A 24,868-nucleotide genomic window follows, 5' to 3' on the forward strand; every position below is an offset into this window, starting at 1 on the left:
ACAGTTCCACGTCCACGACAGTTCTACTTCTACAGCCCCCCCTGGCCTTGGTCATCATAATAAGAATGTAGGCTTATAGGCTACAACATCACTGTTTCCCAAACAGTGGGTCGGGACCTAGCCATGGTTCACATGACGCTCGTCTGTCACGAGCAACTTCTACTTGGTTTTGGCACTTTTCCCATTTACAACCCGTACATCCACATAAACGTTCACATTTCAAATATAAAGTACTGACCCTACGGCCACGGATGTAACAAGTTGAAACGCTTGGGTCTAAGTACCCGTATCTTGCGTATTGATCAATAAAAAGCATTTTAGTCCGATTGGTGGCTATTTTTTCATAGAGTTATAAAGCGTCAGAGTGCAATACACCTCCCAACCAATAAAGTCGTGTAGTTGAAAGCATATGAAGGGCATTTTTTTAAAATGGCCACCAATCGGATTAAAATGCTTTTTATTGAACAAGATGGAAGATATGTGTATTTAAACCCAAGCGTTTTAAGTTATTACATCCGCCCCCGTGGGGTCAGTACTTTATATTTGAAATATGAACGTTTATGTAGATGTACGGGTTGTAAATGCAAAAAATGCAAAAATCAGGTAGAAGTTGCTCCATGACTGTCATAATTTGACAGTCATATTTCAGGGCTAGGTTGGGACCCATTTGTGGGTCGCAGACACATTTTTATTGGTCACAAGTAACTATGCCTTCATATTTTGAGTAGGAAAGAAGGAGAGATGTTTCAAGAGACAATGGATTAAAGATCAACGTTTCGGTCGACCTTCTTCAGGTTTATCATTATTATTTCAAAACATTTTCAAAAAACATTTAAAAAAACAAAACAGATAAATCTTTCATGAATTAAAAACAAATTCAATGATTTTGTTCAAAATAATTTCATGAATAAATAAAAGAAAATAAAAGAAATTCCATAATTTTTTTTCTTTAAAAAATAGTGAAAATAGCCAATATTTTCACTAGTTTGGGTACCAGGCAAACATCTGATTTCTCTTTTGGGTCTTGGGCTAAAAGGTTTGGGAACCACTGGCCTACTCTCTTTCTCTCTCTCTCTCTCTCTCTCTCTCTCTCTCTCTCTCTCTCTCTCTCTCTCTCTCTCTCTCTCTCTCTCTCTCTCTCTCTCCCTTTTTTTTAATTTTTAATTTCAATGTACTATTAACATGAATGACATATAGCCTACAATATGTATTTACATTGCCAAACATACATAGATATCACATAAGGCATGGATGGATCTTGTATTTAATGTTAGGAAAGTGTAGCTCTGTCTCCACCCCCTCCACCAGGGAGCAGAGTGAACACAGTATAAATAAATAAATAAAATCAATAAATAGGGACCTTCCATGCTGCTTCCATCTGCCCATTTCTATACTGCCAGGTAGTGTTGCCATGTCGGCTTATTATAAGTGACTTTGGGCTTCTTTTTCTGTAGTTGCTTGTAAATATTGGTTAGTTGCAGGTTGCAGTTTTTTGGGGGCTCAATTGTTTCTAAAGCTTATTTAGGCTTGCTTCCAAATGTTTACATTTTTTTAATTTAAACCAGTAGTTCTCAAATATTGTCATGAAAATGTTTTGTGCCGCAGGCCGCAGGGGAGCATTTGTGTTGTTAGAATGCTTCACAAATATTCAAAATGTTCCACATTTTATTGCAAGAGTTTTTGAAAATAGCTGATTGGTTTAAAGTGCTCATTTGGCCTAAGTTGCTTCTTTTGGGCTTGTTTTCCTAGAACTGTTTGCTTATTTCTCACTAAACCTGGCAACACTTCTGACAGGCTCTCTCTCTCTCTCTCTCTCTCTCTCTCTCTCTCTCTCTCTCTCTCTCTCTCTCTCTCTCTCTCTCTCTCTCTCTCTCTCTCTCTCTCTCTCTCTCTCTCTCTCTCTCTCTCTCTCTCTCTCTCTCTCTCTCTCTCTCTCTCTCTCTCTGGTGTTAATAAGTTCTCTTACAAACTCAGGGACACCAGTAGCATTGTGTTACTTAATATCATAAACAGTAACAAATGCAGGTTATACAGTATATTACACTTCTTGTTATTATTGCGCTGAACACATCTGTGATGCTCTTCGTATAAGTATAGGCTACAACATGTAAAAAAAAAAATCCTAAGGGTCCAATTAAAGCCATATGTTAAATTGACTTTTGAGAGTGACATTCATCATACAAATAAACTACAAAAATCTAAATGTGTATGTGTATCAAAACAAAACACAGTCTTTTGTATTTTGGAAAGGCAATAAAAAAAACTTGGCTCTCCATAGTTGCTGAGAAAAGGACAGGACACCCACATTGGGGCATGTGTGTGCATTATTGCACACGCATGTGCAATAACAGCCTGAGTCATATCTCATAGGGATAGTTGCAGTGGTGTAAAGTTACTAAGTACTTTGTAGATCTGCTATTTTCAAGAGATTTGAAAACTTGAAATGGGACATTCTGCATATGAGTTATTTTACTTTTGGTACTTCAAGTGCATTTTAATGCCAATGCCTTTGTATTTTTACTGAATACTGAAGTCAATTTTGAATTCCGGACTTTCACTCGATACATAGTATTTCTATATTGCAGTATTGATTATTTTACAGAATTTGAGTACTTTTTCCACCACTGATGTTATGACAAACTACTGCCGCAAGGTGGGAGTGTTACCTCACTTTTAGAGCGACCATGACCACTGGAAGCTTTTAAATGCTGCTCATTGGGCGCAACACTTGAAACGCTTTCAGTGCGTGTTTCTTCCGTTCCGTGCACGATCACTGATCATCAGGACAACAAACATTCGCTGGGACGCCGATCATTTGCACGTACAAGCTTTGATTGCCAGGTAACACGTTGTATTGTAGGCCTACATCCTAAACGCCTTTGTACAAACACTGCACTCCAACTGAGAATTCGTAATTCTTATCAAAATATGCATGGATTGGTGCATATCTTCAAGATTGATCGGTCAGGTGTAGCTATGGTTCACATGTATCTCGTCTGTCACAAGCGTCATGGTGCTACATGTTCCTGTTTTTTTGTTTTTTTTTACATTTACAACACGTAAAGATTTCAAATATAAAGTGCTGACCCCACAGCCACGGATGTAATAAGTTAAAACGCCCGGGTCTAAGTACCCGCATTTTCCGATTTGTTCAATAAGAAGCATTTTAATCCGATAGGTGGCCATTTTCTCAGAATTTTATCCAAATGCTTTCAACTACGCGACACTATCGGCTGGGATGTGTAGTGCACTCTGATACATTATAACTCTAAATATAAATGGCTGCCGATCGGATTAAGATGCTTTTTATTGAACAATACTGAAGATACGCTTACTTAGACCCGGGCGTTTTAACTTGTTATATCAGTGGCCGTGGGGTTAGAACTTTATATTTGAAATCTGAACGTTTTATGTAGATGTGCTGGTTGTAAATGTAAACGTTTTTTTTAAAGGAACAAGATGCGCATGTTTCAGGGCTAGTGTATGTCCTCCTGTCCTGTTTGTGCATGGACAACTGGCCTGCATTTCTAGGTTTTAGTAGCCTACATTTCATCTTTGGTAGGCTAGATCGCAACATTGGGACTTAATTAGCCTTGGATCAAGACTATCATAGATGTATTTTATAGATTTTGATATTTGCATTGCATATCTATGATCGAATAAAATACATCTATGATAGTCTTGATCCAAGGCTAGGAATTAATTAATTTGCACCCCAGTATTTCATTTCAGATTTATGTATATTGTCAATTAGTGGACAAGATGTCTGTTTTTGGAAACATCTACAAGCTAGCCTTGTGGATTGATTTGCTTGATATGGTAATGGTATACCATATAGTATAGGCCTATTCGTGGGTGAAAATAAGTTAGCCTACTTGCATGCTGGTGGAGAAAGTACTATTTTTTTTTACTTAAGTAAAAGTATCAATACTGCAATATAGAAATACTCTGTTACAATTAAAAGTCTGGAATTCAAAATGTACTTCTGTACAAAAGTACAAATGTATTAAAATGTACTTAAAGTACCAAAAGTAAAAGTACTCATTGTGCATAATGTCCCATTACAAGTTTTCAAATGTATAAAAATCTTTTGAAAATAGCCGATCTACAATCACAAGCTTGTAGATCTGCTATTTCCAAATGGCCAAAATGTATATAGGGCTGAAGTGGTTAATGTTTTGTAATAATAATCGAAATCTATAAAGTAACTAGTAATATAAGTTTTCAAATAATTGTAGTGGAATAAAAGTAGGCTACAATATTTGCCTCTGAGATGTAGTGGAGTAAAAGTGTTGGAAATTGGAAATACTCAAAGTACAAATACCTCAAACTTGTACTTAAGTAAATATACTTAGTTACTTTCCACCACTGTTGACATTCCATTCCATGTAGAATACATGCAATGTATGGAATAGAGGCCTACATAGCTATTCTAGGGCTAAGCACTGTAGCAACCAGCCCTTTACATTCTAATAGTGCTATATTGTGCACTGTTTTATGCTTGTACACTGTGCTGACACCCGATTCATATACTGTAGGCTATACTTCCTTGCATGTCTGTTTTTTTTATCCTTATTGTAAGCTGATGGGTAACATTTGTTGAAACAAGATCTAGTCTTTTTGCAGCACACACATTTCTACTTACCAAATAGCTCAAAGTCTCTTATGGCATACATCACAAGGTATATCCAGGTAATATTTAAGCCTGCCTAAATAAATTATATTGACACAAGTTGCTTTTGTAAGAAGCATCCATGGGTCTGTTTCAATTATTTTGGTACTGTGCTCTTACAAAAATACATTTTCATTTGAAAATATTAACTGGCTTTCTTGACTGATTAGAAGAATGAAGAAACATTGTCTCATAATGTTTGCAAAATGAAGTGTAGACTAAACTCTCAAAAAGTAAATCAGTCTTTGCTGTATTTACTAAGGATGCAGAGCAATATTTCATATATATATATATATATATATATATATATATATATATATATATATATATATATAAATAATAGTTTTTGTTTTGTTGCTGTAGTAGGCTACTTACATTTAATAATGATAAAAAAGATGTACATAGGCCTACTTGACTTGCTTGTAAAAGAAAAACAGAAATCAAGATACATCTCTTCATGTGTATTTTTGATCTCCTATTCATCCTATTAATCGTAGTATTGGGTCCAACCCCCATTAAACTGCCATTACAATTCCACACCATGTTGTATTGTAATCTAACATTTAAACCGTCGTCTCATCTCTCCCTCAGACCTCAGCTTCTCCTCCAGTCAGGGCGTCAGTGCTCCGGCCCAGCCGCCATCAACAGCATGGACTACTGCACCCCCACGCCGGAGCGGCGGCACAACCCAGTGGACAGCATCTGCCGCAAGCTGGAGACCATCCGATGGCGTGGTGACCGCGAGCCCAACTCTCCGTTCCAGATCCCCAAGCTGGCATCCAGCAGCTACAACAACAACAGTTACCAGTGTGAGCTCAGGCACAACCTGGGAGCCATCCTGAAGAAGACCAACAACGCCGCGCACACGGACAAGGTGGCCGCCGGAGGAGGAGGGCCCAGGGACAAGGGGAGGGGGGGCGCGCCGACCCGAACGGCCGACCCTAGGAACAGCCTGGGTCCCTCCCTACCGCCGGCCTCCCCCTTCACCCCGGCCACCAACCCCCTGGCGAAGGGTAATAATGTCACCTTCACCATCACCAGCACCCTGGGGGATAGGCGAGGAGGCGCGGGGAGCGGCATCCCCATGCCGGGTCAGAGCAGGGCTTGGCAGAGGTGCCACTCCACGCCGGGTGGTCCACAGAGCATCGACTCGCCCTCGTCTTACACTGCGTTTTCACGCATCGGTCAAGGCCGGAGCCCGCCGGTCTCTCGCACCACGCACCCCAAGGGCCACGGCAGCATTCAGTCCTACAACCTCAACTTCTGCTCTGGAGAGTCGGGGTCGGGGAGCACTCTGGACTGTGAGCTGCCCTACCCAGCTCTGGTTGTGAAGAGATTGTCCATGGGAGAGGGAGGTAGGCACACAGCACTATACACAATGCAGCAGGAAAATTAGGTCTAATGGAATATGTGGCATAACATTCCATTAGTCTATTCGTGTTTGAAAGCCATTAGTCAGTGTAATGTCCTTTCACCACTCCTGAAACTGTATTAGGGTATGTTCAATCCAGGGACGCATCTGTGTCATTTTAGATTTCTTTGGCTATTCAAAAAATAGCAGATCTACGAGCTCATAGCGCGGTATGAGCCGCACTATGAGCTTGTAGATCTGCTATTTTTTGAAGAATCGTGAAAATGTGTGCAAATCTTTGAATATATGTTTTTAAAGCTGAACATTTGTAACTCAAATCTTTGCTTCTGGGGATTCTACAAATGTCTTCTAAATCCTAACAGTTTGAAAAAAAAGCTTTTTCAAGTCAAGATGATATGATTTGGCCACGGACCCTCATCCCAAAAGATGTTGTTTCAGGGACCCCCCAGAAGCAAAGATTTGAGTTTTGAATGTTCACTTTAAAAGTATGTATATTCAAAGGTTTTAACAAATTTTCACAAATTTTCAAAAATAGCAGATCTACAAGCTCACTATGAGCTTGTAGATCTGCTATTTTTTAATAGCCCAAAGTATAAAACTAATGGTTAAAGTGGTACAAAGATGCGTCCCCGGTTTGAATGGGTTAATAAAAAATAAAAAAATCTGTCTACTCAGTTAGCATGTGTAGCTGTTGAAGCGTAGAACCTCTAATTGGATCGGCCTGATTGTTATGAATCTGAAAATAACTAGTCAAAAAATTGTCAGATAATAAAAACCACAAACAAAAAACACTACCTCAAGTCAGTGAGTTTTGTTTTTGTTTGTCAAAAGATATCACCTCGTTGATAAGCCATATAGGCCTATAGCCTACAACTGGTTGCAGCCATATGGTTCCAGGAACTTCCACACTATCCTCAAATGAGCATGGCAGCACACCAATAGCTCAAATGAAAATAATATGCTAATATATGCTATAATACATATTACTCTGTCACTGTTTATCTTTACTTATTTTAAAAACCTGTGAATTGCCATTAGGCCATTTTGGGCATAAACATAGAAGTGGAAAGGTAAATGTAGGTCTTACAGTGATGTAGGCTAGCCTCAGCCTACTGTGCATGTCCAAATCATGTATAGGCCAATTTATCATTGTGGTACCCAGTCTGCCCACAGTGTTTAGGTGCCCACTCGACCTGTATCTGATGGGCAGATGTGTATTAATGCAGTGGTTCTCATTCTCAACCTCATTCTCATCCCCCCCCCCACACACACACACACACACAGATGAGACTTCATATTTGAACTGGGGACCCCCCACCCTGACAAGCATTTGGAATTGTAGGAAACATTTAGTTTCACTCGGTTCCACAGATAAATATTGTGAAATTAGCAGATCTACAAGCTCACAACGACTCGCAATGCGAGGCCAACTTTTATAGTATAGTTTATTACTTTTGATGCAGCAGCAGTAATGGTCTCTTTTATTTTCTCCTTTTATTTTTGTGAGGTATCAAAAAGGTCTTAAAAGTCCTTTAATTGTAACTTCACTGTCATCTGGGGACCCCCCAAATTAAGGTTGAGAACGTATAATATAACTAGAGGGCGGATTGCCCCGCCCCCAGCTATTAATTTCAATGAAATAAATATGTATTTATGTATAATATGTTTACATATCTATATTATATATATTTATATATAATATATATATATAAATATCTCAGTATTTTCTCGTGCATGTATTTCGCTCCGCCTGCAGTTCCAGCTTTAGCCACTGTAGGCTTGACTGTAGCTTCAATGTTTCTAAGCGACTCTGGGGGCCTGTTTGAGAACCACGGTATTAATGAAGCACGCACGGCGCGATACATGAAAACCACGTGATCGTCTTGCGCGCGGAGATCAAACGGTGCTGACTCACCGCTCTGTGGTATCATTACGTCAGTCGATGACGCACTTATTTTCAACTCTATGATGACGCAACGCTACCAGGTTAAAAATACACGCGGAGTTCACTCAGAAACTGAGACATAGGCCTAGTAGATAAATACTGCTGGGGTGGATAAATATTTTCAGCGGATATCTGCAATGAGAAGAACAGGGAAGTTGAGCCAGTGCTGGTAAAAGTACTCTCACATGTTTTACTTTGTGTGTAAAATGGTGCAAATTTGTTGATGACTATGTCTTATAATATAATAAGTAGTGTAAAGTAACTAGTCACTAAAGTTTTGGAAATTGGAAATACTCCAGTAAAGTAAAAAATACCTCAATTGTACTTAGTACAGTACTTGAGTAAATATACTTTAGTTACTTTACACCACTGCATGTCAGTCAGAGTCAGATCCGAAGTATTTCCAGGGATAAACGCCAAACGGAGCTAAATAACACTAGCAAAAACATTATTTATTTTGAGAGTGAATTACCCCAGGGTATGAAAACACTTTTATTAGGCCCTATGGTTATATTTTGTTTGTAACTGTTGTATATAATAGCAATATTACACCCAACCCAAGGGTGCTTTCTTTCAGTGATGCTAATGGTTGTGCAAATATGATGGTAAAGCACACTGAGTGTAATATTGGTTAATTGAAGCTTAGCATAATAAGGTGCATTCTTAAAAAAACATAAAACAATGTTTATTTGAACCATGATCCCCTACTATTGGTTTAATCAAAACAGAAGCATTTGGATTGTACTCACTCATTCAGCGTTCAGCGTTCATTCAAGTGTTATTTTGTAGCAGTTCCTGAAGGAAATAATATGTCATGATATAGATTGTGTGTGTGTCTGTCTGTCTTGCAGCTTCTATGTCTGAAACCAGCAAAGACACTATGGCCGAAGTTAGTCTCATCTGTGAAGAGGATCTACTCAACACTATGTTCCATGCCTGTGACACACAGCGCAGAGGTACACAAACAGACTCTTCTGGTGTAACACCATACAATGGCCACTTTGCCAGTCACAGCTTTTAGAATAAATATCTTCTCTTTCTTTCTCCCATTGGGGGGGCGTCGCCCCCATCGCACATGAGACACACACACACGCACACGCACACGCACACGCACACACACACTTACAGTTGAGCAAATATCTTCTGATAGGACTTCTAGTAATGTTAACATGACAGCGTTCAGTGAAGGGAAAATCCCATTAATATTATTGTAGTGTGTTTGTGTTGATATCTAAGAAGGCAGGCGGGTAAGTCCCTAAGATCCCTGCATTTCTATAGCATCAGTATCTGTTATTTTGTGCCCATTGGAAAAAGCTAAACGGATACAACTTGGAACAGTTCGTTCAACTCAATGTGAGTAGTTCTTAAGCTTATTGTACGTAGGAGATTTACACTGTCCTATCCAAGGAAAGCAAAACAAAAGCCATGAAAATAAGGAAGGCGAGTAAGATGGTTATGTTTCTCTCTCCTCTACAAGGTAAAGTGTTTGTGTCTCACATCGTCGACTACCTGCGTAACACCACATGCCGCAGCACGGAAGACAGCGGGCTGGAGGACCTCTGCAACATGCTTGATCCCGACCACAAGGACGTCTCCATCGACCTGGACACATACCATGCCATCATGAAGGAGTGGATCGATGACTGCCGCAACAATGGGTATGAGAAAACACCCCCATGAACGTTTTCTGTCCAGGGAGGGGTTGTAGGGTTGGATCAGGCTTTGAATATATGGGGGTGCCATACCTTGATATGGGGGTTGCTTTGTAGGCCAACATCAGTGTTTTGTACTCTGTGCTGAACCTCGGTCTTGTCTGGGTTCAGCCTGAGGTGGTGAGAAGACATCCATTGTGAGATGGCAGCGATGCACTCCTCAGGATGGAATATGAAAAATCGGGACAGATCTGTCTTGATCACATGAGTTATAGAGATACTGGGTACCGATATATGTGATGTATGTTTGGATAAAATCTGTAGGAGTAATAGCACAAAATCTGTTTTGCAAAAATGGGCCTCCTGGTGGAGCTATAACAGGCCGATGTGAAAAAGTTGGGGCAGAGGTTCTGCTCTGGCATCCAGCGAGTGTGTGTGTGTGTGTGTCCACAGTTTCACGTCGATCGGAGATTAGCTGCTCACAGACAGACGGACGGACGGACACACGCACACAGGCGGCGGGTGAGCCTGGCAATTGGGAAGGCTAGGAGATCTGGCTTGATGCTGGGGAGGTCGGTTTTTGGGCGGATTTTCTTTCTTTTTGGTTACTTTATTTCAGGGTTGGGGTTAGGTTAGGGTTATGTTATTTAATTCTTATTTTTGCCAGATTTTACTGATTTATTATCAAAAAATTTACTAAATAATGCTGCGCACATATATTATATATAATTTGCACAATTCCCAGAATTTCCCAGCATAACATTTGGGAAGGCTTAGCCTACCCTAGCCTTCATTACCCGCCGCCTATGCACACACACTCACAGACAGACACATGGACAGACGGACGGACGGACAGACAGACAGACAGGGTGCAAAACATGGTCTCAGCCACGCCTTCGGCCTGGCGGAGACCACCATAATAATCAGCTTTGGCAAGGATAACACAATAAAGGCACAGACTTATTTCTTATTTGTGGTCCTTGATGCACTGGTCTGGTTATGCAAGTTGCTGTGTAGGCGTGCTAGTGTGTAATAATGCATCGGCTGAAATTTCTGCCATGGTTTCAGCTGTGTGCATTCTCATTTCACAGCTGTGTGTGACATGCTGCAAGTCTTGCAGACATGCATTGTTCAGTCTCCGAGGCAGATTTTGTCACTTGTCAAATTCCTCAGGCTAGTTGTATTCATTCAGCCCGGGGTACTGCTTTCTGCTAGCGATGGCTCCTGATAGTGTGGTGGTGTTGTTGAATAACATTAATGGCATTGCTCATTGACTTTTCACATTATGATCTGGCTGTTAACAGCACACCAGTATTGCTGCCCCCAAATGCAAATCTACTTATGTAACGTTTCGAGCCACCAGGCTCTTCCAGCAGCAATTACTGGTGTGCGGATTTTGTATTCTTATATACTGTTACTGTTTTTGATCCAGCATCCAGCCTAGTAGGTCTGGGATGTGCGTGTCCTCGAGCTCAGTGGTTTTCAACCTTTTTAATGCCAAGGACCCCTAAATTGATATACATTTGGCCGCGGACCCCCATCTGAATTGTCTTTGTGCCAGGGACCCCCAGAAGCAAAGATTTGAGTTAAAAATGTTCGCTTTAAAAATATATATATATATTCAAAGACATGCACACATTTTCAAGATTTTTCAAAAATAGCAGATCTACAAGCTCGTAGCGCGGCACTTGGTGCCGCGCTATGAGCTTGTATATCTGTTATTTTTGAATAGCCAAAGCTAAGTGGTTAAAATGATTGTAACGCTATGTTAACTAATTTTGCTCGGGACCCCCTGGTACCCCCCCAAGGACCACTGGTTGAGAACCACTGCTTTGGCTGTTTATCAGCTTCTCTCTCAACTGGCTGTAAACGGACCATTTCAGAGTATGATAAGATTTAAACTTTAGCAGATTATCATAGACGTCAGATGGCCTTTCAGCGGTCGCATAGCAACGGCAGGAACGAGCACTATTTTGCAGCTGTGTTTCTAGACTTTCTACATGGTCAAGGACAGACAGAGTGTTTCTAAATGGTCAAGGACAAACAGACAGTAAGGACTCTGAACCAGTCTCTCTGTTGTGATTTTAGGGAAGAGTCAACGGACGACCTACCTCAGGATTCAGCCAAATTCATAGACGCATTAGACGGCATCTCAGGTGAGACACACACACACACACAATTTACTGTTTAGTTTATACTTTTTATCATGCATATGGAGATGGCCAGCTTGTGTGTAAATGTTTGTTGCAGCCAAGAGGTCGATGCTCCTTAACATGACATCAGGCAGTTTAGAGGGATTTGGAGGCGACGCGTCCAGAGTGGATTTGTAAGTAACTCTTACCGTGTGTGTGTGTGTGTGTGTGTCTGTGTGTGCGCACGCACCATTGTGAATTTCTATCCAAACTATGTACAGTGTATATGCCCAGCCCAATACTCTTTACTCTACACCTTCCCAGCGCAGGTGTATAAGCGTGTAGACTCGGATGTCAACTTGCGCCTGTATTCACATGAGTGTGTATTCATACCCCGCCCCCCCCCCACCCTCCACACATACACAGTGAGACGTCAGACCTGATGTACTGTGTGGCCGACCTCCAGATGAACAACACGAGGCTCCAGGACGAGGTGAAGAGGCTGAAGCTGGTTGTGGAGAGCACAGAGGAGACCAACCAGAAGCTGGCTGAGGAGAACGAGGAGCTCCACCACCAGGCCCGAATGTATGACACGCACACACACGTGCGCACGCTCACATTGAGATGGTTCAACCCATGGAAAAGTATCTAAAGTGCAGTCGCATACCAGTGTTGATTTTGACAAAAAAAAAAAAAAAGTTTTAGTCATAGAATTTTGAATAAGATTCCATTTAGTTTTAGTCATATTTTAGTCATCTGAAATATTTTAGTTATAGTCTACTAAATATCATAAGATTATTAATAGTCGACCAAGTCTACAGTTGATTTAGTCGACTACAATGTATTTTGGCGGTGCCTTGATTTTACACTTGGTTGCATGCTGAAAATAGCTGATCTACAAGCTCACAACGCGTCGCAGCGTTGTGAGCTTGTAGATCTGCTATTTTCTGCTATATATATAACCAAACATAAAAGGACTTTTCTTTTAGTTCTACTGGATCTCTTCTCCACTAGTCCCTCACTAACATTTTAGTCTAGTTTTTATTTGTTGGCGAAATTGTCAATGTATTTAGCTTAGTTTTTATGTAGTTTTTATTACGTTTTCGTCAGTGAAAAAAGGTAGTCGACGAACATTTTTCGTCATAGTTTTAGTCGACGAAATCAACACATGTCACGTACAGACAATCACACAGATGCAGTATGCAGTGACTGTCGTCCTGTCTCCTGCCGTGTGTCTCTGTAGGAGCCAGCAGCTGGCCCAGAAGGAGAAGATGTTGAAGGACGAAGTGGAGGAGATGAAGTTGACGTTAAGTAGTACCGAGGAGGGCCGGGCCCGCGCCTCTCAACACTGCAAGAACATGGTCAGTCTGACACACACTGTGGACGTTTGGTCATCACATGACCGCCCTGCTGCCCTGACATCAAACATACTCAATTAGCTAGGCTTCACAACACAGCTGTTGTGGTTGGAGGTGGTCTCCCTACTCTTCTATTGAGGAAACTAGACCCTGTGTTCTGGTAGGACACCTGCTGGTTGACCAGAGGTATTGCCTGAAGCTCAAAGAGCAATATTCCCCCCGCCCTAATGGAAATTCTTAGCTCAGCAGTTGAAATTTCGACCCTTGTGTGGGAGACCTGTGTGAATCCTGAGTAGGACAGACCTAGATTGCAGCTTTAAAAAAATATATATATATAGAATAGGAGCTTTTGTGGTGGAACTTGACACTTGCCGATATTCTGCACCTTAATCTCATTAACGCACTGATACTCTTCTTGCACTAATGTCTATGTCATGAACGGTATATACCGCTATACCTTAAACCTCATGCACATAGTGTTTGGATGGATATGCTGTGTGTAAATATGTAGATAGCTTGTTGTCTCTTTTGATTCCTTCTTCCTCCTCTTCTTTCCTTTATTTCTCTGTCTGGAAACAATCAAAACTATGGAGCTTGCACAAAAACAAATTTCACCCACTGTCTTACACCTGTAAACCTCTGAAGTGACGATAAGGATGATTCTGATTCTTGCCTACCACCGATATACGGTGTGAATGACGACAAATTGAGGACTGGGCTAATGCCAATGCTTCTTTACTGTCGTTTTGCTCTATAGGACAAAGAGAACCACGGTCTTATTGCCAACATCACATCACTTCAGGAAGAGGTATGGCACCATCACCAAGAAATGGCACATTTATCAACACAACTAACAAGGAAGACAATGATAAACCTCCAGAGGGCCTAAGCATAGGTTCCTGATACAAAATAAAAAATGTGTGGCATGCGATGTTGTGATTGGCTGCCTTAACGCTCTCCTGGCCCTCCCCAGAATTTCAAGGCTACCATGGAGATGGACGAGCTTCAGAGGAGGCTAGTGGAAATGTGTGACCACAACACTGAACTCCAGGTGACCTGACTCTCTCTGTCTCTCTCTCTCTATACGCTCCTGTATGTTGCTCTCGCTTACTCTCTCGCGTTCTCCTGTTCTTGCTCTCGCTCTCTCATTCAAAGATTGGCGTGGGAAAAGTAATGTGTAACAGAGAACTCTAGTTTTGTAATCAAATGACAGTAAATACTGACCAATTTGTTTTGCTTTGGGCCATAGATCTCTCTCTACTTGCTTTACTGATTTTTTTTTAACCTAAATGTCATTGTCCTGATGTATGCACACACACGCACACACCTACATCAGTGGTTCTCAAACTATTTCCTGTCAAGGACCCCCAAAATTATGTATTTGGCCGCGGACCCCCCCTCTGAAAAATATTTTGCTCTGCTCTGCATTGTCTTTGCCTTTTGCTCTAAGGTCCAGATCCACTCCTTGGATGCCCTCATGAGTGAGAAGGACACCATCGTACTAGAGGTTAGCACCCTTAGCTTTGTTCTAAACCATACATGGGTAACTGGGGGCCACATGCGGCCCCCACCTACACTTAATGCTGATATATTATTGATTTCAGCTGTTACAATTTTTGTTGTCTGTGTTCCCTCCGTCACAGATGAACGGACAGATTAAGGAGCTGAAGGCGGCCTTGGAGGAATACTGCTTGGTCACAGAGGTGATTCTTTAGCAGTGTATATAGCCTGATTTATACTTAACCCAATTAGGACCAAGAAGATTTCTTTGGGCTAATCAAAAATAGCAGATATATACAAGCCCCGAGTGCTGCGCTATGAGCTTGTAGATTGCTATTTTTTGGAGGGAAAAAAATCTTGAAAATATGTGCAAATCTTTGAATATATGTACAATATACATTTTTTACTCAAATCTTTGTTTATGGGGGTTATGGAACAAAATATTGAGATGGGGGGGGGGGGTGGTCCGTGGACAAATGCATATCATTTTGGGTGGTCCTTGACTTGAAAAAAGTTTGAAAACCACTGATATTATAGCAACAAGAGTTTGCTTTTTCAAAATGTTTTGAGTTAAAGCTAATTTAAGCTACTCTACAAAGCCAGAAAGCAGTGAATTCAAGTGGTGAAACTTGTGGGGGAGGGGGGTTACTTCACTTTATTTCTCATTGTCTTGTCAAAATTGTATTATTGGTTGTTTCACATTTATGAAGCACAGTTTTTGCTGGTGTGAAATCTGAAATATGTGCGTGGTGTCACCCAATTTGGCCTTTTGGCATGTCCCGGGCAACACATAGTTTCTTACTGGAATGTGACTAGACTGTTCTTTTTTTTATTATTATTTTATTTTTTACAATTATCTGGCTGATGTCCCCTGGGTCATTTATAGCTCTCGTATATAATAACTGGCCATTTTAAATAAGTGGCTGTACTTAAGTACTTACTTAACCTACAAGGGAAAACAATATATCACCCCTGCCCCCAAAAAATAAAGAAAAGATCCATTGGGGATCTCCATTAAAATACCAGCAATAACTGAAACGTCTTGTATGTAATCCATGGGTGGGAATGTGAACCGTGCACGTCTTAACTTTGGATCGATTGTGCTGTTGTTTTACTGCAGCTGCTGCGAGCTAACAAGAATAAACTGGAGAACCAGATCCAGATGATGCATCCGGACATATCCGGGTGAGTAAGACCTAAAAACGTATTCATCCTCCTTTTTGTTTTGTTGTTTATTCCTTTCATTTGACCCAATTTAACCCATTAAGACCGGGAACGCATCCGTGTCATTTTAAGTTTTCTTTGGCTATTCAGAAATAGCAGATATACAAGCTCATAGCGAGTGCCGCGCTATGAGCTTGTAGATCTGCCATTAAAAAAAAAAATCATGAAATCTTTTGCAAATCTTTGAATGTATATTTTTAACTCAAATCTTTGCTTCTTGGGATTCTACAAATCTCTTCTAAATCCTAACAGTTTTTTGAAAAAACTTATGTTGCTATAATCAGTGGTTCTCAAACTTTTTCCATGTCAAGGACCCCCCAAAATTATATGTATGTGGCCGCGGACCACCATCTGAAAATATGTTGTTCCAGGGACCCCCCCAGAAGCAAAGATTTGAGTTAAAATGTATATATATATATATATTCAATGATTTGCACACATTTTTACGATAAAAAAAAAGCAGATCTACAAGCTCATAGCACTCGGTGCCGCGCTATGAGCTTGTAGATCTGCTATTTTTGAATAGCCAAATTGTAAAATAATGGTTTAAGTGGTTACACAGATGCGTTCCCGGTCTTAATGGGTCAATAATCACTATTTCTCTATTCTTTTACCAACCGAGCAGCATTTTGTGAACAAGCTCTCTGTTCCCATGTCCTGTGTTCCATCCTCTACAGGGCCGGTCTGACACTGTCGGCTGCCTTCAGGGTGAACCAGACCAGTTCAGGATCCCTGCAGACAGAACTGACTCTGGCACAGTTACCACAGGAGGTCAGTACTTCTCCACTCTGTCTGTCTGACTCAACGTTTTCTATTCGACTGACTGGCTCACTCTCTGCAACTAAATATCACATTCAATTAAATCTCGCTCTCTTTCTCTCGCTCGCTCGCGCACACACACACACACACACACACACACACACACACACACACACACACACACACACACACACACACACACACACACACACACACACACACACACACACACACACACACACACACACACACACACACACACACACACACACACACACACACACACACTCTCTCTCTCTACCAGTTGTGGAAAAAGTTTTTTACTTAAGTGAAAGTCTCAATACTGCAATATAGAAATACTCTGTAAGTAAAAGTCTGGAATTCAAAACATACTTGAGTAAAAGTACCAAAGTATTGGCATCAAAATGTCTCAAGTACCAAAAGTAAAAGTACCCATTATGCAGAATGTCCCATTGCAAGTTCTTAAATGTATAAAAATCATTTGAAAATAGCAGATCTACAAGCTCACAATGTGCATTGTGAGCTTGTAGATCGGCTATTTTCAAATGGCCGAAATGTATATAGGACTGAAGTGGTTGATGCATGTTTTGTAATAATAATCAAAATCTACAAAGTAACTAGTAAATTGTTGTGGAGTAAAAGTACAATATTTTCCTCTTGATGTAGTGGAGTAGAACTAAAAGTATTGGAAATTGGAAATACTCAAGTAAAGTACAAATACCTTAAAGGTAGGGTAAGTGATATTTTTTGGTTAAAACAAAAAGTATTTTGTTAAAAGGTTAAAATACTATATTCTGATAGTAATCATTGCTATGGAGTGTTTTTTCAGTAACAGATGTCTCCCTGTCTCTCCAGCTCTTTAATAAACAGAAAATACATTTTTCGGTAGGTGTCAAAATCTCAGCCAATCAGGAGAAAGTACCCATTTTTAAGCTTAATTTGTGTAGTGTTCCAGTTCCAATTTTGCATGCTCATTTCTTAGTGTCATCACTTCCAATTTCACTTGTTTAATCTGTATCCTGATTGAGTTCTCTGTCCTGGTTGGATAAAATTGGAAATGAAACTGAAACTGAAACGAAAATGCATTTTCTGTTTAATAAAGAGGTGGAGAGACAAGGAGACTCCTAATACTGAACAAACACTCTATAGCAATGAGTACTATCAGAATATAGAGCTATTTAACAATTATTTTAACCAACGCAAATCACTTACCCTACCTTAAGTAAATGTATTTAGTTACTTTCCACCACTGCTCTCTACAGGCATCTCTCTCACTCACACTCTCTCTTGACTCAATTCAGTTCAAAGGGGCTTTATTGGTATATAGGCGTTTACGCAAGCAAAAAAAACAGTTAAGGATAATAGCCCTACTAGAGTAGAAGAAAATGTGTAAACAGAGCGGTGTAACATTGCAGCCTTTCTCTCTGACTCTCTGCTTCCTACAGTATGTGTATTGAGCTACTGTACACTTCATGACACCTCTGCTTTTAGCTCTTATCCCCCTTTTAGCACCTACTTTATATCGTGCACCTTTGGCACCCACTCTTTTCAACTGCCTGGATACACACTGCGCTGCATAAAAAAAACACTCTGGTCCAGTGTTGATTTCGTCGACTAAAACTATGACAAAAAGTGTTCGTCGACTACCTTTTTTCACTGACGAAAACTAAATAAAAACTAATCTACGATGACTAAAACTAAGAGAAAATATATATTGACAATTTTGTCAAAAAATAAAAACTAGACTAAAATGTTAGGGAGGGACTAGTGGAGAAGAGATCCAGTAGAACTAAAAGTCCTTTTATGTTTGGTTGCGCTCGGGTTTTACGTTCTGAAAATAGCAGATCTACAAGCTCACAACGCGCTGCAACGTGTTGTGAAATCAGAATTTGCTGTCAAAATCAACACTGGTCTGGTCATCAATTAATTCCACAAATGGGTACCAAAGAATTTCACCCACACTTTTACACCTGTAAACATGTCAAAGCTGATTCCGAAAGAACCACCAAAATCCAGGTCCCTATTGATCAAATATCAAATTTGAGTGCCTTGTGTCAGATCAGTGATTCTATAATACCTGTCTGACATTAGCATAATGAAATTCCTTGACACGACTATGAACATGGTCTTGCCTTTGTATTTTGGTAATCTCTCAATAACAGATTCTGCTCTCCGCTTGAATCTGTCGGGGGGGTTCGTCATAACGTGTACGCACTGGCCTACAAGTGGGCGTGCCTTCAGACCAGGAAGCAGGCCGCGCTTTACCCAATCCAATGTAGTGGGCGGGATTTACTGTCTGCTCTCGCTTCCCACTGAAAACAAACCGAAACTCATTTAACAATAGCGTCCTCGGAGCCGACAAAACCACAGAAAGATATTCACATTTTAACTTGCTCTTTCATCATAGAAACAAGTGGGCTTATAACCAAAACGATCCATGTTCTCTGGGAGAAGTGGTGTTAGTGTTCCGTGTAGAAATATTGTTAGTGGGAATGAAAACATAAGCGCACCACCGGAAGTGGAGCGCTGAGGGCAGACCAAAAACCCCGGTTTCCTTGCGCACGGCTGCTCCATTTAGCTCCCCCCAGAGCCAAGCGAAAGGGTAAAAAACAGCAGACGGCGCTGTTTTTCCTTTTTATTTGGCGATGGGTTCCCAGATTGGTATTTTGGTAGCTTTGCTTTGGGTTGAGGGTTGCTCTTATGTTTTTTTATTGCATGTCAGTCATTCTGTGGCCCATGACATTTATTCCAGGGAGTGGAACCTGTGCCCTCCATGCTGTGCTATCCTTCCACACTGGACGAGACCCTGGACAGGGAGGTGCTGCTGTTGCTGCAGGGCCCCAACCCTGAACACATGGCCCTGGAGTTCAGGGGCCTTCTGAACAAACTGGTAACTGTTAGCTATATGTCAAGAAACCTGTAGTACTTTACAGGAATACACACACACTCACTCACTCACTCACTGTAAGGTTAATGTCTATTAACCCATTAAGAGTGGGAATGCATCTGTGTAACCACTTAACCATTACTTTATACTTTGGCTATTCAAAAGTGGCAGATATAAAAGTGCTATGAGCTTGTATATCTGCTATTTTTGAATATATATATATATATTTTTGAAAGCGTTTTTTTTTTTTAACTCAAATCTTTGCTTCTGGAGGTCCCTGGAACAACATACATTTTGGGGGTCCTTGACATGAAACCGTTTGAGAACCAATGATTATAGCAACATTAGTTTTTTCAAAAAACTGTTAGGATTTAGTAGAATCAGCAAAGATTTGAGTTACAAATGTTCGCTTTGAAAAACACATATTCAACGATTTGCACTCATTTTCATGATTATTCAAAAATAGCAGATCTACAAGGTGCCGTGGCTATGAGCTTGTATATCTGCTATTTTTGAATAGCCAAAGTATAAGATAATGACATATGCTTTTCCGGTCTTAATGGGTTAACATGTTAAACCAGTTGAAAACCTAATCTGTGTGGCATTGAATCGAGAATGTATCTGCAGTCACTTTGTCACTGAACTGTCGGTAAAACTCATTCACGCTTCTGAGTCTGTTTGATTCTGTTGGATTCCATTATATGATGTCAGAAAAAACGTAGTGCATTAGTTCTTTACACGCACTCCACGTTAAAGGAGTAGTTCACCCAAAAAATTACTTATTTTCTATCAATTGCACACCCCATGAAGCCTTGAATCCATAGATTTATTTTTGTTTTTGTGGCATTCCTAAGCCAATCATTTGATTCCCGTCTCCTACCGGCTAATGTATCCGGTTGACCGGATACACACCCAGTCATCAAATTATTGTCTTAGGAATGCCACAAAAACAAAAATAAATCCATGAATTCAAGGCTTCATGGGGTGTGCAATTGATAGAAAATAAGTCATTTTTTAGGTGAACTCCTCCTTTAACATTGTGTTAAAGGGACAGTTCACCCCCAATATGACTTTTTTTTCTCTATCGATTACTCACCCCATGGAGACTTGAATTAATGGATGTTTTTGTTTTTTTGTCGCATTCCTAAGCCAATAATTTGATGACCGGCAGCGGTTCCGGTAGGAGACACAAAGGAGAGTCTTTGTGTCTCCTACTGGAACCGTTCCCGTCAAATTAGTCAAATCCAATGATTGGCTTAGGAATGCGACCAAAAAAAAAAAAATCCATGAATTCAAGTCTCCATTGGGGTGAGTAATCGATAGAAAAAAAGTCATTTTGGGGGTGAACTATGCCTTTAATGTGCTTTCCTGGCCCCAGCTTTTTTTTTACATCTTTTCTGTACCGCCAAGCTAATTGTATACGTCTCTCATGACAAAATGTCTGTCTGTCTGTCTTGGCTTTCAGAAAAAGGAGTTCAGAGAAGAGGTGGTACGTCTCTTGTCTACAGTCAAGAGCCTGGTAAAGGACCCCAGGCTTCCAGAGACCAGGACTGATGACAATCTGCAGGTTAGCATGCTCGGCTACATACCGTACCACGTGCTGCATGCATGCATTTAGCTTTTTTTAATGCATTTTAGTAGACACACTTGTGTAGTGCAACATGCACGGAATGGGCAGGAAGGGGACCACACACACACACACACACAGTATTGTACGCAGTATTTTTATGTATTTGTGAATATACAGTGTCAAACTTGTGTGTTTGTGTCAGTGGTGTAAAGTAACTAAGTACATTTACTTAAGTACAATTTTGAGGTATTTGTACTTTACTTGAGTATTTCCAATTTCCAATACTTTTACTTCTACTGCACTACATCTCGGAGGCAAATATTGTACTTTTACTCCACTACAATTATTTGAAAACTTTAGTTACTAGTTACTTTGCAGATAAACATTATATTATGAAACACATACATTAACCATTTTAGCCCTATTTTATACCTAGGCTATTTGAAAATAGACGATCTACAAGCTCACAAGATGCAACGCGTTGTGAGCTTGTAGATCTGCTATTTTCAAATATTTTAGTACTTTTACTTTTGGTACTTACTATTGATTCCAATACTTTTGTACTTTTACTCAAGTACATTTTGAATTCCAGACCTTTATTTGTACTTTATGAGTACTTCTGCATTGCAGTATTGATACTTTTACTTAAGTAAAACATGTGAGTACACCTGCATGTAGGCTTTGGAAAAGGGCCATCTCACCTTTTTTTCACACGAATCAAAAGAATGAACTAATTCAATTGTCTTGACTTTTCCCTTTGTTCCTCCTCATACCTCTTTCTCTATTATCTCCATTTCCCTGTGGTTCGTTCTCTCTCTCTCGTCTTTCTCTTTCTCCCACCCTTCCCATCTCTCTTGTCCTCTCCAGAGAGATCTCACTCAATCCATTACATAACTACATTCAGCCGGCCCCTTCCAATCCAAGCAGCACTGTTTAGTTGGTGTGTTGTAGCATGAAAAACACAGCCCTCTCCCCTCCTCCCTCTCTCTCACGTTCTGTAAATATCCCTGCCTCTCTCACTCTCTCCCTCCCTCCCTCCCACATCTCTCTCTCTCTCCTGCATTGTTACCACGTTGCACTCATTAGTCACGTACTTCCATACAGCAGTAAACATTCCAAATGAGAGACTGTGATCATTAGCGAAGCAGAGCTGTTGGTTGCCTCACTCCTGACTGAGGCTGTTGTCCTAGGCCAGTGTTTTCAGTGCTCCGGGCCGGGTCAATCCCAGGGACTATCGTATCATTCAAGGTGTCAGGCTTTTTGCACTCCAGAAACTCGAGCTTGTGCGTGTTTTCTGCCCGCGAGGCCATTGATTGGAAGAGGGGATACACTCGGTGACTCTCCTCCAAGACTTTTTTTTTCTTTTTTTTTTTGTCCCCCCGCACAGACGGTGCACGCCGAGCTGGACGCGAGGAGAGCCGACTGGGCCCTCGGCCTGGACCAGCTGGCCCAGTACACCGACTCGCTGGAGAAGGAACTGATTAAGATGGCGGGCAACATGAGGCGGTCTCGAACCGACATCCTCCACCTGTCGGTCAGGTGAGTGGGCTCTTCTTCGTTTGCGTGTTTCTGTTGTGTTTTGTGCACAGTAAAATCCAGAGGGTTGTAATTTTAAAAGCTGCAATGCTGAACGTATTTGAATGAACGAAACATTATTTTAACTAATCTGTACAGTAGAGCGTTGGTTCTCAAAGTGGGGTCCGGGGACCCCCAGGGGTCCTTGAGGGGGGTTCCAGGGGGTCCCCAGCAAAATGTGTTGATGTAGCATCACAATCATTTTAACCACTTTAACCTTTTATACTTTGGCTTAGGCCTGTCCCCAACTAAGGATTTGTATAGTCGAATCTGATTGGCGACTAATTGCCAATAGTCGACTGGCAGTCGACTAAGGACACACCCCCCCTAAAAAATGATGATTGATTGATTGATTGATTTATTTTTTGCATGATTCGACTGAGATTGGCAGTCGAATCAGTCTGATTCGACTGCCAATCTCTCAGTCAAATCATGCAAAAAATATGTTATGCAATAGAGTGACATTCCATTTGGCTGTAAGGGTGCTTAGTGTCTGATTTAATATAATACTATTGGTTTCTCCCAATAAATCATGATATATATCCTATTTTCGGCAAATTATTAGTTAATTAATATAAAAAACTAGGACAATCTCTCAGTCGAATAATAAAAAATAAAAAATATATAATTCGACTAAGAGATTGGCAGTCGACTCAGACACCCCTCGACTCAGGTCTCGACGAGGTCAGGCCTACTTTGGCTATTCAAAAATAGCAGATCTACAAGCTCATAGCGCGGCACCGAGTGCCGCTATGAGCTTGTAGATCTGCTATTTTTGAAAAACATTTGCGCAAATCTTTGAATATAAATTTTTAAAGCGAACATTTGTAACTCAAATCTTCGCTTCTGGGGGGGTCCCTGGAACAAAATATTTTTGAGATGGGGGTCCGCGGCCAAATACATATCGTTTTGGGGGTCCTTGACAGGAAAAAGTTTGAGAACCACTGTGGTAGAGTACGTTAATGCATTGTAACTAGCACATATGCTGTGGTTGGAGGTGGACTCCCTACTCCCTACCATTGAGAAATTTAGACCCTGGATTTGGTTGCATTTGTACACTTTTTTTCCATTTGTACGCTTAAATGAACACTCAGGATTTTGCTGTGTGTGTGTGTGTGTGTTCATCATGCATGAATGTCATGCAGTAGGGTGTGATAATATCACAGAACAGTGCGATGAGCGATATTGAGTTTGAGGGGAGGGAACCGTCTGATGACAACTAGATTCTAAGAACAGGCGTCTATTCTGTACCACATCATGTGAAAGATTTTTTCTTGAGGCTACCGTCTCCAACCAAATGCAGTTCAGTCTAACCCATTAAGACCTGAGGCCGATACTACAAAATGTCTTTGTATGTTGCTATATCAGTGGTTATCAAACTTCTTCATGTCAAAACCCCCAAAATGATATGTATCTGGCCGCGGACCCCCCCCCCCCCCCATCTCAAAATATGTTGTTCCAGGGACCCCCCCAGAAGCAAAGATTTGAGTTACAAATGTTCGCTTTAAAAATATATATATTCAAAGATTTGCTAAAACGTTCTAGAACATTCTAAAATGGCAGATCTACGAGCTCATAGCGCGGCACTCGGTGCCGCGCTATGAGCTTGTATATCTGCTATTTTTGAATAGCCAAAGAAATCTAAAAATAACACGGATGCGTTCTCGGTCTTAATGGATTAAATTAAGTGCAGTTCATGTATAAGCCAATATACCCTCCCAACTGCAATAGACGGTTCTATAATTCATCACCAAGGCACCCTGAACCTCACTTTGATACCCTCCTCCTCCTCCTCCTCCTCCTCCTCCTGTGTTGTGTCTCAGCTGGCTGGTTGCTAGGGGGGGGGGGTGGGTCCAAGGAAGGTCTGTCCATCATCCTTGACCTCACTGACCTTTTCTGGGTCTGCCTCACTGGGTTTTGGATCTGGGCCAAATCTGGACCTTTAATCTGTTGTTTCAGGAGGTGGCTTTCCTCTCCATATATATACACTGTATAAGAGAAGGTAGTGCAGCGATACTACTGCATCAGACCAGACAGGAGGAAGAGGTGGTTGGGATGGATGGATGCCTGGCTCTGGAGTTCACTTTCATCCTATAGGAACTTGAATGCTTTAAACTAGCTCTGCCTGAACCTCCAGTGTAGACCTGCAGATAACCTCGGGCACTAGGGCTGTGAATCGTCTGCTATCTCACGATTCGATT

At 40.9% G+C, this 24,868-nt stretch overlaps 1 protein-coding gene across 1 annotated transcript in view; it reads left to right on the forward strand.

Annotated features, from left to right (window-relative positions):
- Positions 1–5,321: 5,321 nt before the first annotated feature.
- Positions 5,322–24,868, forward strand: part of lrmp (lymphoid-restricted membrane protein) — a gene marked incomplete at its 5' end in the record, with an annotated part of 63,154 nt that continues 43,607 nt past the window's right edge. Inside the window, 16 exons of the mRNA XM_080421175.1 lie at positions 5,322–6,027; positions 8,841–8,945; positions 9,467–9,647; positions 11,730–11,797; positions 11,892–11,967; positions 12,200–12,358; positions 13,017–13,134; positions 13,889–13,939; positions 14,105–14,182; positions 14,582–14,638; positions 14,775–14,834; positions 15,752–15,816; positions 16,533–16,626; positions 19,388–19,525; positions 20,988–21,089; positions 22,480–22,631. Of these exons, the coding sequence (XP_080277301.1) occupies positions 5,322–6,027; positions 8,841–8,945; positions 9,467–9,647; positions 11,730–11,797; positions 11,892–11,967; positions 12,200–12,358; positions 13,017–13,134; positions 13,889–13,939; positions 14,105–14,182; positions 14,582–14,638; positions 14,775–14,834; positions 15,752–15,816; positions 16,533–16,626; positions 19,388–19,525; positions 20,988–21,089; positions 22,480–22,631 (2,210 nt within the window). The remainder of the gene's footprint in view (positions 6,028–8,840; positions 8,946–9,466; positions 9,648–11,729; positions 11,798–11,891; positions 11,968–12,199; positions 12,359–13,016; positions 13,135–13,888; positions 13,940–14,104; positions 14,183–14,581; positions 14,639–14,774; positions 14,835–15,751; positions 15,817–16,532; positions 16,627–19,387; positions 19,526–20,987; positions 21,090–22,479; positions 22,632–24,868) is intronic.

Source organism: Gymnoscopelus braueri (assembly GCF_963280865.1).
Source record: "Gymnoscopelus braueri genome assembly, chromosome: 23".
NCBI classification, from domain to species: domain Eukaryota; kingdom Metazoa; phylum Chordata; class Actinopteri; order Myctophiformes; family Myctophidae; genus Gymnoscopelus; species Gymnoscopelus braueri.